The 16,192-nt window shown below is 39.1% G+C and overlaps 1 protein-coding gene and 1 long non-coding RNA gene across 5 annotated transcripts in view; one reads left to right on the top strand and one right to left on the bottom strand.

Moving 5' to 3' along the window:
• Positions 1-12,070, top strand: part of CD99 (CD99 molecule (Xg blood group)) — a 30,665-nt gene extending 18,595 nt beyond the window's left edge. Inside the window, exons 2-11 of one of the 4 annotated variants that reach the window (XM_042042250.1) lie at positions 1,398-1,436; positions 1,780-1,830; positions 2,309-2,341; positions 3,259-3,300; positions 3,453-3,485; positions 4,819-4,902; positions 6,403-6,444; positions 6,980-7,090; positions 7,910-7,966; positions 10,413-12,070. In XM_042042250.1, the coding sequence (XP_041898184.1) occupies positions 1,398-1,436; positions 1,780-1,830; positions 2,309-2,341; positions 3,259-3,300; positions 3,453-3,485; positions 4,819-4,902; positions 6,403-6,444; positions 6,980-7,090; positions 7,910-7,966; positions 10,413-10,438 (518 nt within the window). In that variant the 3' untranslated portion in view covers positions 10,439-12,070. The remainder of the gene's footprint in view (positions 1-1,397; positions 1,437-1,779; positions 1,831-2,308; positions 2,342-3,258; positions 3,301-3,452; positions 3,486-4,818; positions 4,903-6,402; positions 6,445-6,979; positions 7,091-7,909; positions 7,967-10,412) is intronic. The other 3 variants (XM_042042258.1, XM_042042268.1, XM_042042278.1) reach the window with 3 other exon arrangements.
• Positions 12,071-13,257: 1,187 nt separating this feature from the next.
• LOC121671066 lies at positions 13,258-16,145 on the bottom strand. The gene is made up of 3 exons (XR_006018372.1): positions 16,001-16,145; positions 15,109-15,142; positions 13,258-13,489 (listed from the first exon to the last, which is right to left on the bottom strand). It is a non-coding gene; the product is annotated as an uncharacterized LOC121671066 (long non-coding RNA).
• Positions 16,146-16,192: the final 47 nt, after the last annotated feature.

Here is a 16,192-nt window from a genome sequence, read left to right on the forward strand (position 1 = left end):
TTATTCCATTCCAGTTGCTTCCCTATTACAGGGGAAAAAAAAAATCTTACTCTCCTTTCTTTTCTGGGGAAAAAAAAAAAAGCATTATTAGTGCAGTTATCTGAGAAGGAAAAGGGATTTCAATTTTGACCTCAGTTATGATAAAAGATGTCACCAGGTATATGAGCATCCATCATTCCTGGTATTAGACTCATGATTTGTCTTAACTTGGTCTGTCATGTAAGTGAAAGTAGCATTCTGCTTCTGGTTTGATTTTGATGTTTATTTTTTATTCCTTTCTTCAGGCTTTGCAGTAGCCAGTTCTGATGCCTCTTGGGTAGTTACATTCTTAGAGGAAAAGCCAGACACATCAATTCTTTATTGCAGGTATCTTCTGAATTAAGGCAGTTTCAGTCTGGAAATAATTTTTTCTCTGGCTGGCTTGACACTCAGTAGGTAGAAGAAGTCTTCCAGCTTCTGTGGGGCTGAAGCAGTGTATTCAGATGTCTTTTTCTTGAATAGGTGACACCTACTTTCAGACCTTTTTCTTATTCCATGCTTCAGTGAAAGTAGCGATGATGAAAAATCAGAAACAACCCAAGCAGTTGTTTTAGCTATCTTAGAAGCCTCTGCTGCTGAGATCACACCACTGTATTCGTGCTGTGAAGCCATTTTGTGTCCTGTATGTATTGTGTTGGTGTGTTTGCAGTTGGCTGGGTAAGCAGCAGTAATTCTAGCAACTGATTTAATACAGCAAGAGACTGTTCTTTTCCTAAGGACTGAAAATAGAATCTAATCTCCCTGGAGCGGAGACCCCATAGTGTTGCCAGCTGCATTTAGCTGTGTTTTAGGAAGTGGAGAAGACTGCCCAAGATCATGTGTGCTAATATCTTAACCACCTTCATACTGCTAACCCTAGTTAGGGGGAAAGGCAAGTCCTATAAACACATGAAAATTAATTTTTAATGCCAAGATATTGAATCTATTACATAACTTTCATAATGGCCTTTGTGCCCCAAGGCTCTTTTTCACACTTGAATCTTGTATGTTCTCACACATTGGAGCTGTCCCCCAGCTTATTTTGTGGTTCAGTGGAAAGAAGGGTGGGAAAGAATATGCTGTGGATGGCACTAAGAAAGCATGCAATAGCAGTGGCAAGAATAAAGTGCGTTATTGACTGCAGGAATGTATGTTCCAACCCTTCAGGTCATTTCTATAGAGCCAATTTTTAGTGTGGTTCCTTTTTTTTTCTGAAAAAACATAATAGTTACCTGGAGAAATAGAGAAGAATGTCTGCCTCGAAATACTCTTCTAGATTGACTCAGCAAGCAGAAAACATACCTCAAGATTGATCAGAGACATGTTTATGACTTCATTAAATGTTGGGTTTGAGTAAGTGTTTCTTTTATCTTCTACAGGCCAAGATGACTTCTCCTTAGGAGATGCACTTTTGGAAGGTAGGCAGGAAAATTGTGGCTGCTCTTTTGACTTGTTTATTTCCAAGTATTACTGCATGACCAAGCATGACAACTTTGCTACATATGTTTTGTTCAAACCTCAGTGGAACAGTTCAGCCATGTGTTTGTCAAGATGCTGACCACATTGAACTCAAATTTGGCTTTGGAGCACTTAAAGATTCCACTTAGAGGCAAAGTTGTCTTGCTGTATAGATTTGATCTTGTGCATTTTGTTGTATAGACATGTACTTACATTTGTCCTTTGTCCTTCATGTAGCTTCTGAACAGTGTGTTAAATAGTATTTAATTTTTTTTTTTTTATTTCCCTAACCATACCTGACAGGAACTACAAAGAAGCCTCTTACAACTCAGAAGACACCACCATCAGATTCAGGTGAGATCTAATTGGCTTGTAATGCCTTTTACTGTAAAATCAAGTGTAGTGTGCCTACTAATTTGAGATCCTGAATTTTTCAATTCAGTGGTGCACAGGGTTGTGATATTTCTGTAATATAAAGCAGTTCCCTAACAGCAAAAGGGATTTCTTCATTTTGGAATCTGCTTTCAGAAATGTACTTTGTGATTTCACAAGCTTAAAGACCCTGCGAGAATCCCTTCTGTTGGCTTTCAGTTTGCATGTTTGGAGCTTGCTCACCTTGAGCTGGCCCTTGGCAGGTCCCATATCTCCAAAAGCAGCAAGTCACTTGGCAGGGAATGCCTGGTAACTCTGTGGAGCTTTCCTGTGAGTCACTGATGAGTGAGCACGTCATTCCATTCGTGGAGAAAACATTGTGAGGTTCATTTTGTGTAAAAAGTAGTCTGACTACTTCAGTTTTTGCATTATATGTGAAATTTCCCTTCTTTCTTTGTAGATGATTTTGACTTGGTCCATGCTCTTGGTCCTGGTAAGTATCATATTTTCCTGGATACTGCTCAAATGTACCTAGTGCAATGTCTATCCATCCTTTATGACCTAAATATAATAAGGCACTGAGTTGATTAAGATAGCAGACTGTAGATAAAAATAATTGCAGTCTAGTTATGTTTGTTAATCTTAATTTTAAGGTTCTGGATCACAAAAACTGTAGGAATTTCAATAATTGTAGCCAGCTTCTACTTGTTTCATTGCTGTGTTTTCACTAGATGGCACTAATTCCATAAACTATTACTTACGGAAGTAAATGTTAAATCCAAACTAATCTCTCCCGTTTCAGGAAGTATTTTTAGTAGCACAAGGAAACCTTGATCTGTTAGAAATAATTTGAAGGAAATTCAAATGTGAAGGCTGTGATGAAACAGTACAGAGATTATTTCTAAGATCTCTTATTTTCCTATTTTGTGGCAAGCCAAATGAAGTGTCATTGTGGGGACCATATGCCTAGTTCTATTCTGTGTATCTTGCCTATTTTTCAAGTGAGGTACCAAGCTTTTTATTTGGTTTAAACCTGGTAATTTTAAAAGAGAAAACAGCCAAGTAATTGGTACCTGGTAGAAAATGTCAAAGAAGTTTAGCCTTTGAAATCAGATGTACAAGCTAAAATGCTGCATAACACTGAATGAGTTTTTCTGTGTGTGTTCCATCCTAGCAAGGATCTGACATGCCGGTTAACGTGTAGCAGGAATACTCTTAGTTGCATCAAAACTGTGTTTAGCTAAAATAACCAAAGAAATACAGCATTAACTAATGAGAGAAATTGACATGGGGAAGTTTTGATAAAATGTTTTAGGTCAGATCATCTTTCAAGGTCACTGCATGCTCTGCTTTTGGTTTCTTCACACTAGTAATTTTGCTCAATTTATTCTAACTCTTATTTGTCTATAGATGATCCCAAGCCACCTCCTCCTACAAATCCTAGAGACACTGGTAAGACTGATCTAACAGGAATTTCTGAACTGTAGAAGAGTATTTGTTAATCTCTCCTAGTCCCTTTGAACATTACGGTACTATAGTCTGGTTTTTTTATCTTAACATTTTCTTCTGTTTTTTTTTTTCCTAAATCTCTCTTCTGTGATTAGATAACCCCAAGCGAGATCACCCTAAAGGCTCTGGTAAGGCTTCTATCACAAACTCCTGGTTTTACTGTCTCAGTTACACTTCTAATAATTGATCCTTGTTAATTGCCTGCTATGTATGTCAGGTGTGGCATACATCAAACACTGAAGACTGAGAAAAAGTTGCCTTGAAAATAAGCTTTGCACCAGTCTTGAAATTCTGTAACAGACCTGTTGAGTTGCTTTCACTTAAAAACAAGGTGGTGTGGGGAAGAGGCAGGATGGGACAGTGTGTGTGTGTGCTTGGGGCAATGCTGTTCTTGGCTGCCTATGGTAGAGCACCCATCTATTGGACTGAGTTCTTTCTTCTTTACAAAGTGAATCCCTTCTAGTCATGCTAAAAAGTGAGTAGGAACTGCCTATGATCTTTATTCTTAAAGGACCTAAATTAAAGGTAAAGCTCCAAGTTAAAGGGCTGCTTCTTTTTTTTATTTAAAGGCCCAGTTAAGAAATACAATTATTTGTGTTTGAAAGATAGGTTTAAGATACGTGTCCTTCCCTGCCTGTTCTCTCTGTCTTTGCCTAACCCAGCACAAAACAGAATCAGATGCAGACATGATAATGCCATTATTCACAAACATGGTGGTAAAGAGCCCTGAAATGCAAGCCTCAGTTCTTGTTCTTTTACCTGCCTGATTTGCAGCAGATACTTGAATTTGAGTCTTGCATGCCTCAGTACAGTGCTTTTGGCACCCAACTAAAATATCCTCTGATGCAATACTTGTAGTTTTTCTGCTCAAACACATGTGCTTTGCGTAAACTAAATATTCATTTGGCAGTAGAGGGAAGGAGGAGAAGGTACCATGAGGGAGACAGGAAGGCTCCATGAGGTAGGGCTTAGTGGAAATGGAGAGGCACTACTTCAATATCCTGCAATAAAGGGAATTACATTTGGACTGTTTGTGACTTAAAGACCTAACTCTGAAGAATCATTCACAGCTGCAGCCTTGAAAATAAATGGTCATTTTCTGTCCACGTTCTTTCTTTGCTTTCTCAGGATAGTGAGATTTGGGCTATTAGTGTTTAGCAGCTTATAGAGCTCCTTGCTTGCTTAACAGGATTTGTGCAGTACTACCTGCTCTTGGACCTGACTTCCCTCAGTTGTTTAGGAAGTCCGGAGAAAGAAGTGCTGCTGTCAAACTGTGAAGTGCTGAGCTGAAGGGACTTGACATTGTGAGGGCTTTTTAAATGTTGCGACTCTGGTGCTGAGCCTAAAACCACCACAAATTCAGTCAAATGGTCTTGAGAAAATTTCCATGTTTCAGTATGCCTTGGTGTGTCTTATTCACTGAACTTAAAGCATGGTAATGTTATTTGCATTTTTTTATAGACACATTAAGTGATTTTGATCTATTGGACGACAGTTTACCAAAAGGAGGAAGTGATGGCAGTGGCGGCAACGGTAAGATAGCAGGTTGTGCTTCATATTGTTTCTATGGCTTTGATAAAAGCTTGCCCACAGGGTGGTTAAACATGCTCTAATTTGTAGCACCTTTGGTTTTGGTATCTGAAACTTAAGAGCATACCTTCAAGTTCAAAAGTAATGTGTTCTGTCTCTGCCAAAAATACCCCCAAATATTTAAGGGGTAAAACTGGTCTAGAGCAAAAACTTTCAGTGATTTTTACTGTTACACTAAGAAAGATGGCTTCTAAAACTGAAATGTGAATGTGGTATTTATTTTAAAATTCACCATGAATATAGTTTTTAAGGTCATCCAAGTGCTATTTTTGATCTTCTGTCACATACTCTCAGTTTCTTTTAGTTCTTGTAGTCAGCAAGTCTAGGAGTGGGTCAGAAGAGGGTCCACCCTATGTTCTCAAAGATTTCCTTTGTCCCACAGGATGAACTGATCTTTACACTTCCAAGTGATCCTTAGTTTTCACTTCTTTATTGTGGTGGTGGTGAGGCAGGTGAGAGGTGAGGAGGTGAGAAGTTGTGGATGCCCCACCCCTGGAAGTGTTCAAGGCCAGCTTGGATGGAGCTCTGAGCAACCTGGTTTAGTGGAAGGTGTACCTTTCCTGTGGCAGAGGGTTTGAAATCGCTAAGATCCCTTCACCACCGTATGATTCTATGTAGGGTGTATCTACTCTGAGCAGTATAAAACTATTTCATAGCTTGCCAAACTTTGTTTGGTGATTTTCTAATTGCTATGGTGCAGCTCAGTACAAAGATGGTCATTGGAACCAAGCTGCAGTAATGATCATCCTTAGGATGGTGGTGCTGGTTGTCCTTAGGATGGGGCTGGTCATCCCTGTGTGCATTACTGCAATTTTACTATTTCCAGATCAGAGTTAGTTTAACTATCTTAATGGAGTTTGAGACGTGCTAATGGTTACTGACTTCTCTGGAGAGTTGTCCTAGATACACTTATGCTTCTTTTTTGGGTAGCTTTCCTCTTCCAAGATTCCTTTGGGGCAGTACTTGAAAATTGGAAGGGGCGAGAAACATGAGTGGAGACTTTGTGTGGTGGTTTCATCTGCACAGGTTCCTGCCTCAGTGGTACAGGTTGCATAGTGACAAATATACTTAGTATTTACAGAACTTCTGGCTTGCTTGTGGAGAGAATTGCAGTGGGTGAGGCTGGGATTTTGGGAAAGATAGTTGATTCCATGGAAATACAGCAGAATGTTACTCTGAAATTATATGAGTGCTCTGCAGTGGTGCACAAGCTTATTAAACCAGATTTCACAAATGTTCCGTGCTCATTTTGTAGAAGTGCTGAGCACTCAAGGCTGGAGTTGGCACTGCTCTAAGTCATGCTTTGAAAACAGAAAGTTTCAGTGCTGGTTTAGCACATATGGATATAATAGATGGTTTGTAATTTTGCATAATTAATATAACAAAAGGTTTGTCAATTAATATATGAGTGTTCTTTATACATATAAAATGTAAACTCTCCCTTCATTTTTACAGAACGAAAGGGCCCAACTCCAAAAAGTGGCCAAGAAAATGAGGGTAAATACATGAATTTGTGTGAATGATGGTGTTTGGATGTATGAACCTTGTTTTCTTGGGGTTTCTGTATTGCTAATCTTCTGCTAGAATGGTCACTACTGGGAGTGTCACTACTGGGAGGGTTGCAATTAAAAAGCTTTTGTGTAATCTGGAATTCTTACTTTCAGACTCTGCTTCCATAATCCTTTAAAGTTTCTATGTTGCAAATGATTCCTAAGTGTTAAGATCTCAGAGATGCTGGTGCAGTGATTGCATGCATACAAAGTAGATACAGCTATGAAAGGGTAGCTTTTTTAATTAGTGGAACTTAAAACAGGCATGCTTAAGTTCCTTAACAATGGGTATTGCTAAGAAATCACTGGTTATAAAATGAGAGGATTCACTTTTCATTATGCACAGAGTTGATTATTACATTTTCATGTAATTTCAGTTTAATGGTTTTTGGAAGTGTTCACAGGGTTTACTTTGAGACAATACAAGTTTGACATGGCTTTCAGTTCCGAAAAGTGTATACAAATGTCTCTGTTTTTCTCAGCTTCTCAGGGAGCAATAGCTGGAATTGTAAGTGCTGTGGCTGCTACTGTGATTGGAGCAGTATCTAGTTTCATTGCTTACCAGAAGAAGAAACTCTGTTTCAAGCAAAGCGGTAAGAATTCCAAATTAGTTTTGTTTCCTACTGTCTAAAGAGAGGCAGTTTGTATTTATATGTGGACTATAAATTGATCCTATGCATAAGGTAGTTGTAATAGCCTAGTGAATTAATGTTCACAGGGAGTAACCTTTCTTACTAGTCATCTCAGACTGAAGAATTGCTTGCCCCAAAATTAGAGTTTCAAAACTAGGAGGACTTGAAGCCTTACATTTCTTAACATAAAAGTACTTCTTGCTAAAAAATAAGCAGGAGAGACTGCAAAATACACTTTTTAAGGAGAATCATGTGGAGGTTGGGGATTAGAGACCTTTTCTTGCTGAAAAATACTTTGTAATTTCTAATTTTGTAAATTTTGCCTTTATGTCTTCACAAGATGCTTGCCTACTTACCAGTTTAATGACAATTTACCCCAAAGTTCATCCCCAAATGATTCTTCTGCAGTCACCTATTGCTTGCTTCCTTTCCACCTAAATAAGATATAATTTGGATCAGAGAACTTTGGGAGCACTGTGGGTGGTAGGAGGGGCAGAAACTTTGGTTTTGTCTGTTTCAGTCTTTCTGACTGTTTAGTGGAGGGACAGAGCAGCCATTCAGCGAGGCACTGCTGTTTTGTAATCTGGGAAGTTTGGAAACCTTTCAGAGTAACATCTGTACCATGCATGTTAAAATTAATGTGCAGAAAAAACAAGGGCAACTCAACTACTATCAGTAGCCCATTTTCTTCACTGCTGTTTCTTCTCTCAAATTATCTCTATTTATCAAGAACCTCAGATATAAGAGAATTTGAATGCTAAACTTCTGGTTTTTTCCCAGCAGATGAAGAGAATGTGAATATGGAAAGCCATAGAGGAGCGCAATCTGAGCCACCTGGTAAGACAAGAATTTGATGAAAGATCAGCTCTTTGGTGGGGATCCCATTAAATGCACTTTATTGACAATAGTGTAGCCAGCAGGACCAAGGCTGTGATTGTCCCCTTGTACTCGTTGCTGGTGAAGCCACATCTCGAGTGCTGTGTCCATTTCTGGGCCCCTCACTTCATCAAAGACACTGAGGTGCTGCAGCATGTCCAGAGAAGGGTAATGGAGCTGGGGAAGGATCTGGAGCACAAGTGTTGTGAGGAGCGGCTGGGGGAGTTGGAGATGTTTAGCCTGGAGAAAAGGAGGCTCAAGGGTCATCTTTTCACTCTCTACAACCACCTGTAAGGAGGTTGCAGCCAGGTGTGTGTCAGTCACTTCTCCCAGCTAACACGTGATAGGACAAGAGGAAGTGGCCTCAACTGTGCCGGAGGAGGTTTAGATTGGATATTTGGAAAAATTTCTTCTTTAAGAGGGTTGTCAAGCATTGGAATAGGTGCTCAGGAAAGCGGAGGAGTTGTCATCCCTGGAGGTATTTAAAAGATGTATAGATGTGGCACATAGGGACATGGTTTAGTGGTGGGCTTGGCAGTCCTAGGGTAAGAGTTAAAATGACTAATCTAAAAGGTCTTTTCCTACATGAACAATTCTGTAATTCTATGATTTTACCATGACAACAAACTTAGAACTGAATCAAGCATTAAGTTCTGACAATATGGCCATTCTTCTCTAGTTTTTTATTGAACAGATTGGTTTATTGCCTTGAGAAGTCGTTGAAATGTAGGAGCTTAGAGAAAGTGAATAATTGAATTTTCTCTGCAAAAATGTTATCAGAGGCAATTGTGAAAGCACAAGCCTGCTCCTTCAGTGTGATAGATAACTGCAGTTGGACGTTTGTTAGTGTATTATTTCTGATTGGAATCTGAAAAGTTTTCTAATTATAAACTGATACAGAACACTGCAAGAATGCATATTAAAAAATTTATGATATTTGGACAGAGATGAAACTACACTTGAGGCAAGGAGGACTGAACTCACTAGCATATTGTAATTAAAGCATTCTCTGTTGTGAACAGAGAATGATTCTTGTATGAAAGAACCATCACATAATTAATCTTTCTACAAAGGTGAGAGCTGTGGAAGGATCTCTTTTAAAGCAACAAACACTGACAACCTCACCCTTCCATGTATGGCTGTGTAGGGGACTTGGCTGATGGAACAGGCAATTAGCTCCAGGAATCTGTGGATAGAACTGGAGGAAATGGTGTAGGTGAAAACTTGGCCTTCTAGCCCGTGTAACTGATCAACAAGGGAAGAAGCACTATAACCTATAACCAGTGCTGAAGTTCATTGGGTGGTTTTGAAATACTGATTATTAAAATCTCAAAGAAGTGTATATTTGTAGTATGTTCTTCTGTGAGTTTAATCTAAAACCTGCAGAACTATTTCTGGGGTTCTTTTATATAATTAAAAAAATAATTATACCTTATTTCTCTCAGGTATTGCATCAGTTTTCTATAAGCTTCCATCTGGTTCAATATCTTCTTTATAAACACTTTAAGCTGTTAAATATATAAAACTCTCAAGTACAAAACATTTTCTTGTGACTGGCTGTAAGGACTGAAGAGACTCAGGTATCCTCAATTCAGCTATGCATTAGTGAAGCAAGTAGTACCATTCAAAGACCTCTACCAAAGGCAGTTAAAATATGAGCTGTAGTTGGGTTATGCTAAAATTCTCAGAACTCAAATGTGAAATGCATCAGTTGATGCATACTTTATTTTAACCAATAAAGTCACACTTGGGATGTTATCATACATGGTTCTACCTACATACTGATGTCATATTATGTCCCAAATTTCATACCTCTATTATATTTTGCAGCCAAGCATGACCATGTGTTGAGCTAAGAGACTGGACAGCCATGGTCAGCATGGTGCTGCTCCTGATATAAATTCTGGGAGTCAGCAGATGTTAGTTTTGCTTCTGGTTAGAGATGTACCTGCATGGCTTCCAGTTAGAAGCAGTCTTGCAGGTCAAATGGCATGGCATAATAGGTGTGTGTTTTTAAAATTTTGTGTAGACCTGTCTTTGACTTCCTGAAAATGTAGTTAACCTAGGAACTTCCTTTCAGTAACTTATTTTTTGTATGAGTTACGCAGCCTGTTTGCATCTGCAAGAGCTGCAAGCCTGAGCTCAGTGCTGGGTTACACTGCAACTGTAGATAGCTTCCCTGATATAGTAGGATGTGGTTATTTGAGTGAGAAATCTGGGATGTAATATCCCTTGCTATGCAGCCTATTGGCTCCACAGAATCAAGCTTCTGCTTACCTGAATTTATCACACAATGTCAAACATCTACTGAAAGTTTGTTGACTGCATAAACTACTACACAGTAATGCAGAACTTAGATTGTATGCTAGCTTAGTGCACTAATCTTGAATTGTTTTTCACTTTTCAGTTCAGCGCACACTTCTGGAGAACTAAATTAAAGAGCGATGAAGAACATATCTTTGGAACTGGATAAACAACCTGCATTCTGCCTGAAAAATAAAAAAAAGGAAACAGAAAAAGCATAACATAAACAGCAGAGTCTGAAGTTTCATGAGAAAAGAGTTCTTGTTTGAAACACCTCTGGGACTGTGACTTAGAGCTGAGTACTTCTGTATGGTTAGCCCTGTGAAGCATTGTTGCACACCAATACATGGCCTTAATGACAAGAGTGTAGAAGTATGTTGTGCCTTCACATTCTTTCCTTGACTCCTCTGACAAATGGGTGTGTCTCAAGTGCATGCAGTGTGTTTAACTTTTCCTTACCTTTCCGAAAACAATATACAATTATGGTTTTTTGTTAGTTACTGCTCTCAGGCAGTAAAAGCATTTTTTTCAAATAAGCTGTACTCAGTGAGTGGACCAACCAACCAACTTGGTGTATTTTGTGGGCACCTGAGAGCAAATGGCTCGCTGTGTATGGATGGTGGATCTGGGTGTGGGTGCTGGTGATCCAATCTGTGTAGCTGCCTGGCCAGCTGCCAGGGAAGAGATACTTGTGCGTGAGCATTCAGGAGACAAAAATTCTGTTTTGTTTTTAGATTTTTTTCGTTGCATCTGTCTGGTACAGATTGAGAAAACCCAAAGTTAATGCACACAGAGCTGTCAACCTTTCTGGCTCTTCCTGCTTAGCAAGTACTGAGCTGGTCAGTTGTGGAAAAGCCTGTTTTGCAGATCAGAACCATAATTGGACTTTGTATTTCTGGCAACATTGATGTTTGGCATTGTCTAAACAGTTGTGGATGAAGTACTTGGGAATGGGGATTAACATCTTCAGACTTCCATAGCCAAAAGCTTAAGAGAAAATAGTGCTGAATTCAGAAGGCTTATCATACATGTGTAAGGGACAGAAACAGTACTACGGTTCCAAAGTACCAACAGCAAGACTGACGAGAACAAGCCAACCTCACTCCACAGACATCCACTGAACACTAGAAATAGCAAACATGTGAGAAGTGCTTTTGGACTTGTGAAGGATTCCCCTAGGATGATGACCTGTGGTTGCAACCTGTTCCTCTGAAAGCACTTGTGACCCGTGCTGTGGTTCTTGAAAGCGACAGGAAGGTTTCAAGGATCTGTGGAAATGTGGAAAACTACAGTTCATAACAGCTAAAGGACTAAATCTGGAATAATAATTAGTTCTGTCTGGAAGGAATTGTCTGACCAGTTTTGTTGGCTTTCATTCTAATTGTTTTAAATTTTCATGCAATTTTACCGTATGTGTCTTATTAATGGGCTTCAGCCACCTGACAGAGTTTTACAGGAAGATGACATTTCATGGAACATCTTAGAACTCATTAATGAATTTGGATATTAAACCTGTAAATATATCTGTACATTCAAATATGAATGTATGCCAGGGATAATTCATTTAAGAATTTCTTGTACATGTTTCTTAGCTTGCAACAAAGCCTTACACAAATTTTAGTATTTTATTATGGAATTAATTTGTCTCTTTTTGCCCCACATCTGCTTTTAGTATACAAGTGCTAAAATCATTAAGTGTGTTTGAGAGTGCAAAACTGATGTCTATATAACCAGATACATGAATGCCAAGCATAGAGAAAACAGAAGTCAGTCAGTGTTTGTTAGGGATAGAGTGGCAGGAGGAGCTCAAACTTGCTTTTCGCTAACCAAGATTCTTGAATCCTTTTTCAGCTTTTGTGAGCCTAAAAATTATTAAAACCTCCTATCAACATTGCAATTTTTTCTAAAAATAAATTAATAAAACAAAGGTTTATGTGTTCTTCTTTGTAGTAGTTCTGAAAATAAAAAACTTGGTGCTCACACATCTAGGGAAGGATCCTTTAAATAGTTTGTCTTGCTGCTCCATCAGCAGCTCAGGTTTATTTCATACAGACATTTTAATCATTTTAGATAGAAGTTGACCAGAATCGACAAAGCTTTGAGCTGCTTTCAGGAGATGCTCACTGGTGTGAAATGCAGAGAGGGCATCTGTCTGTGTGAAGGACAGGCATGGCTTTTGAAGATTTGGTAACCCAGAATTTACTGAAAATATGCCCTTAGAAGTCTTCGTATGGGCAAACTTAACGGTGTTCAATGTTCTTCATCCAGTTATCATCAGATCCTTTAGCAGTAGATGCTTTGCAGGGCCATGTGCTGTCTCACCTTCTGATGTGAGAGGACCATAACTGAATGAGAGGGCAAGGCAGGGGTAGCCAGGTGCCTAAATAGTAACAAATTTACTGATTTTTCCTATTTACTGATCTGTGCAGTTACGACTCCACAGTCTGGAGTTGTGGAAGATGGAAGAAAGACTGGCTGCTGCTGCCTGGTTATGAAAGGTTAAACAGAAGGGTTGAAATTTCAGTCTCTTCTCTTGTTGTGAGAAGGTGCCAATTTATGGGTTTGTGTTACTTACCAGTGGATAAAATGTAGCAGTTCACTTTTAGTTATTTGGGTGATATTTGCTATGTTGCTACTTGCCATGGAAACGTTGATCTTGTTTCTTTCTTGCACAACTGGCATTTCCTTACAGAACTAAATATCCTAATTCATTGTTTCTCCCATTCATTGGGACAGGAAACATTATCAGTTAACACTTATTCATCACTCTACTGAAGTAGTTCTGCAGTCATCTCCCACAGATCAGCTGCTGCCCATCGTGGCCTTTTGAGCTGCCATTGACTTTCAGATTTGGAATTAATGTGGTTTCTGTACATGTTTCAATGACACTGTGCAGTGGAATGAAAAAATACTGTCCTTTTTAGGTCCAAACTGCAAGTTCACCCCAGTGAGGTACCTTTACCATTAAACTGAGTTAACATCGATGGCAACAAAGAGTGCTGTCCTGTTCCTGTAACACATCCTCTTCACTTCCGTTTCTTATTTCAGTCTACCTCCTTTGAGGATGAGGAGGAGTTGCCATCAATTATAGGAGGAAAAATAATCAAAGCAGGATCTTGTTGTAGAATAATATGTCACTTTAGCTTTTACAAGGTAGCTGCAGCGCCAGTTTAGTTCATCCTGTTGGTGGAAAAGACTGCTTGAAAAATGTTTTGACGGTTTTCAAAGGCAATGTTCATTTCAAATACTTACCCTGATTTATCCAAATGAATTCATTGGGCTGTGCAAATGAAAACAAGGAATTCTTAAGCATAACATTTGGCAGCTTTTTGCTGTAGCTCTTATTTGTGCTTATTTCAGTATCTCTGCAAAATTTTGAATGCTAAGAAAAACATTTTAGTCAACTTAGTTTTCAATGCATCTTGGACTGAATTACACTTCCAATACTGCTTTTCTCTGTTGTTTTGGGTTTTTTTCACTTACTCCTTTTGGAGACCACCTCAAACACACTGTTCTGTATGTGTTTTTCACTTGAGAAGATTATGAAGTAAGCCCTAACCTTTTCACAAGTTGAAAATATTACTTAATTTTTGCTCTTTTCTGTTACACAGATATAAAATGAAGTGAAGAGATTACTAGGAATGGGAAAAGAACTTAAATGGAGCAAACCCACAGTTTTCCCAAATCCCTGCATTAGGAGTACTTTAAGAACCACAAGAATAAAATACAGGTTCCTCCATCTGCTTGTGAAAAATCATTGAATCTGTAGCTAGTACATAGTAATTGTATTCTTCTGTTGTCAAGAAATTGTATCACTAATTCACTTGTGTGTTTGGCTTACATTTAAATTAATGGTTTGTATTACTGGATGGTTCAATATTTTAATTAAAATACTGCTGTTTTTATGACAAAAGATGAGTAGTGTAGGATATAAGTGGCATTCCCAAGTAGTTCTAGTGTGTAATTCAGTTCTTTCATCTCCAGTAGACACATACAGCAGGTTACCCATGCCAAAGAGGGCAGTGTCTAACCTCTGCCCACAGGAAGATGGGACTGCCACTGTGATGAGTGAACTCTTTTTCCCTTTTAGCTTGTCTCATCTAAAAGAGGCCTGGTGGGCTAAAAGTATGTGGTGTAGAGAACAGACATACGTACTGGCTCCTTTTCTACCTCCATTTGCATTTCCAAAATATTGGGGTTTTCCTTGAAAGACAAGTAAAAAAATATAGGCTATTCATCCACCTTGTCAGGTGAATAGTAGGCAGATCTTTGTTTTCCTTTACACAGAAAACAATGGGTCAATGATTTTTCAAGTGCTAAAACTGCAATTTATGGTACGGTGTTAGCCCATATATTTCTTTTTAATATACAATATTTTTTACTTGCTATCTTGGGCAAGCTGTTGCATATTTTTGACAGCACTGAGATCAAGAAGTTCCTGCAATGCCCCCAAGAACAGGAGTGGGATAAGCATTCAAGACATCCTGACTCCTACGCTAGATCCACTCCTTCCAGTGCCACCCACCTTCATATTGTTTTTATTTAGCTAGATGGGGCAATAGTTGGCTTCAGAAGAATTGAACAAGAAGTGCATCATCTTCAAACTCCCTCTGAGAATGTTCAATACCACAATGAAGTTGTATCAGCAGTGAGACCGTGCATTTTGGGAAGACTTCACTTGCAGGAACAACTGTTTTAAACTAAAGCTACTGAACATATGCGAGCTGTTTGGACTTCCCTGGGACTGGTACCTAACCTTGCCAACATTCCCATTCCCTTCAGGCAAATTCATCACTTACATGAAGATCAGCATGTGGGCGTGCTTTTGGTATTCTGGAAAAAAAAAATAAACAGTGGATTTATGGGATTGCTCCTTTCATGGTATAGTTCTTGTTTTAACTGGCTGGAAGAGTCACCTTTTCAGCCTAAATGTCCTTAATTCTTCTGAGACTGAGCAATTGGCCCTGACGTGGAGAATGATGATACCCAAATTGAACTTTAGAGCTTCTATTAGTAGCTATAAGCCAGACCTTTATAAACCATTCTGCTGTTTCAAATTTGGGCAGGGGAGAGGGAGGGAGTTGACCTACTACAACATCAAGCTTCTTGAGGATCCAGTATCACCAAGTTCTATCAGTCCATCTTATGTTGCTGCGTCTGTTTTTTGTAGTTAGCATAAAAGCATGAGTTCAGTTCTATGTTCTGGGTAACTCAACAGAAATGCAGCTGGGGGCAGCCTGTGCCCCACATCAGACTGAATCACCCAGCAACAGCACGAGTGTTCAGATTGGCCACCCATGGGAGCAGAGTCCTGAGCTATTTGCTGCCCTAGACAGAACAGCCCTGACAAAATCCCCTGCAGCTTACCCCCCAGCACAAGGGAGGATGCACACCAGTCACCCTGCTGGTGCAGGGCACCAGGGTGATGGCTGCAATCCAGTTCAAAGGACAAGCATGTTGGCACATGTGTTTGCTAGAGAGATGCTATGACAAAACTGGATTAAAATAACATCAGTAATTTAAAAGTATGTCCATGTACAGATAGATACATGACTTTTGTTCATTTTCCAAAGCTTTGTATCATCACACTCAACTCCATCTGACATATCTCCAGGCAGGATATGCATGAATATTTATATTTAAAAAAACCAAACTAGATCAATAGAAACAGTAATGATAGGCAATGTTTACCTGTGAAGATAAGCATCCACTGGGGAGCTGAGCATGCTTCAGTTCAGTAGTCCAACATCACATTTTAAGTTTATAGAACTAGATTTTTTTGTCATCCCTCTGTAGCCCAATCCAAGTTGCTGCAAAGCAGATTCTTAACCCCTTACTCGAGCCACCAAATTAATGAATCGGATGAACGTTAAAACTGAAAGG

Source organism: Corvus kubaryi, unplaced genomic scaffold, assembly GCF_017639235.1.
Source record: "Corvus kubaryi isolate FWS band 111438036 unplaced genomic scaffold, C.kubaryi_AGA036_p1.0 133, whole genome shotgun sequence".
Classification (NCBI taxonomy): Eukaryota; Metazoa; Chordata; class Aves; order Passeriformes; family Corvidae; genus Corvus; species Corvus kubaryi.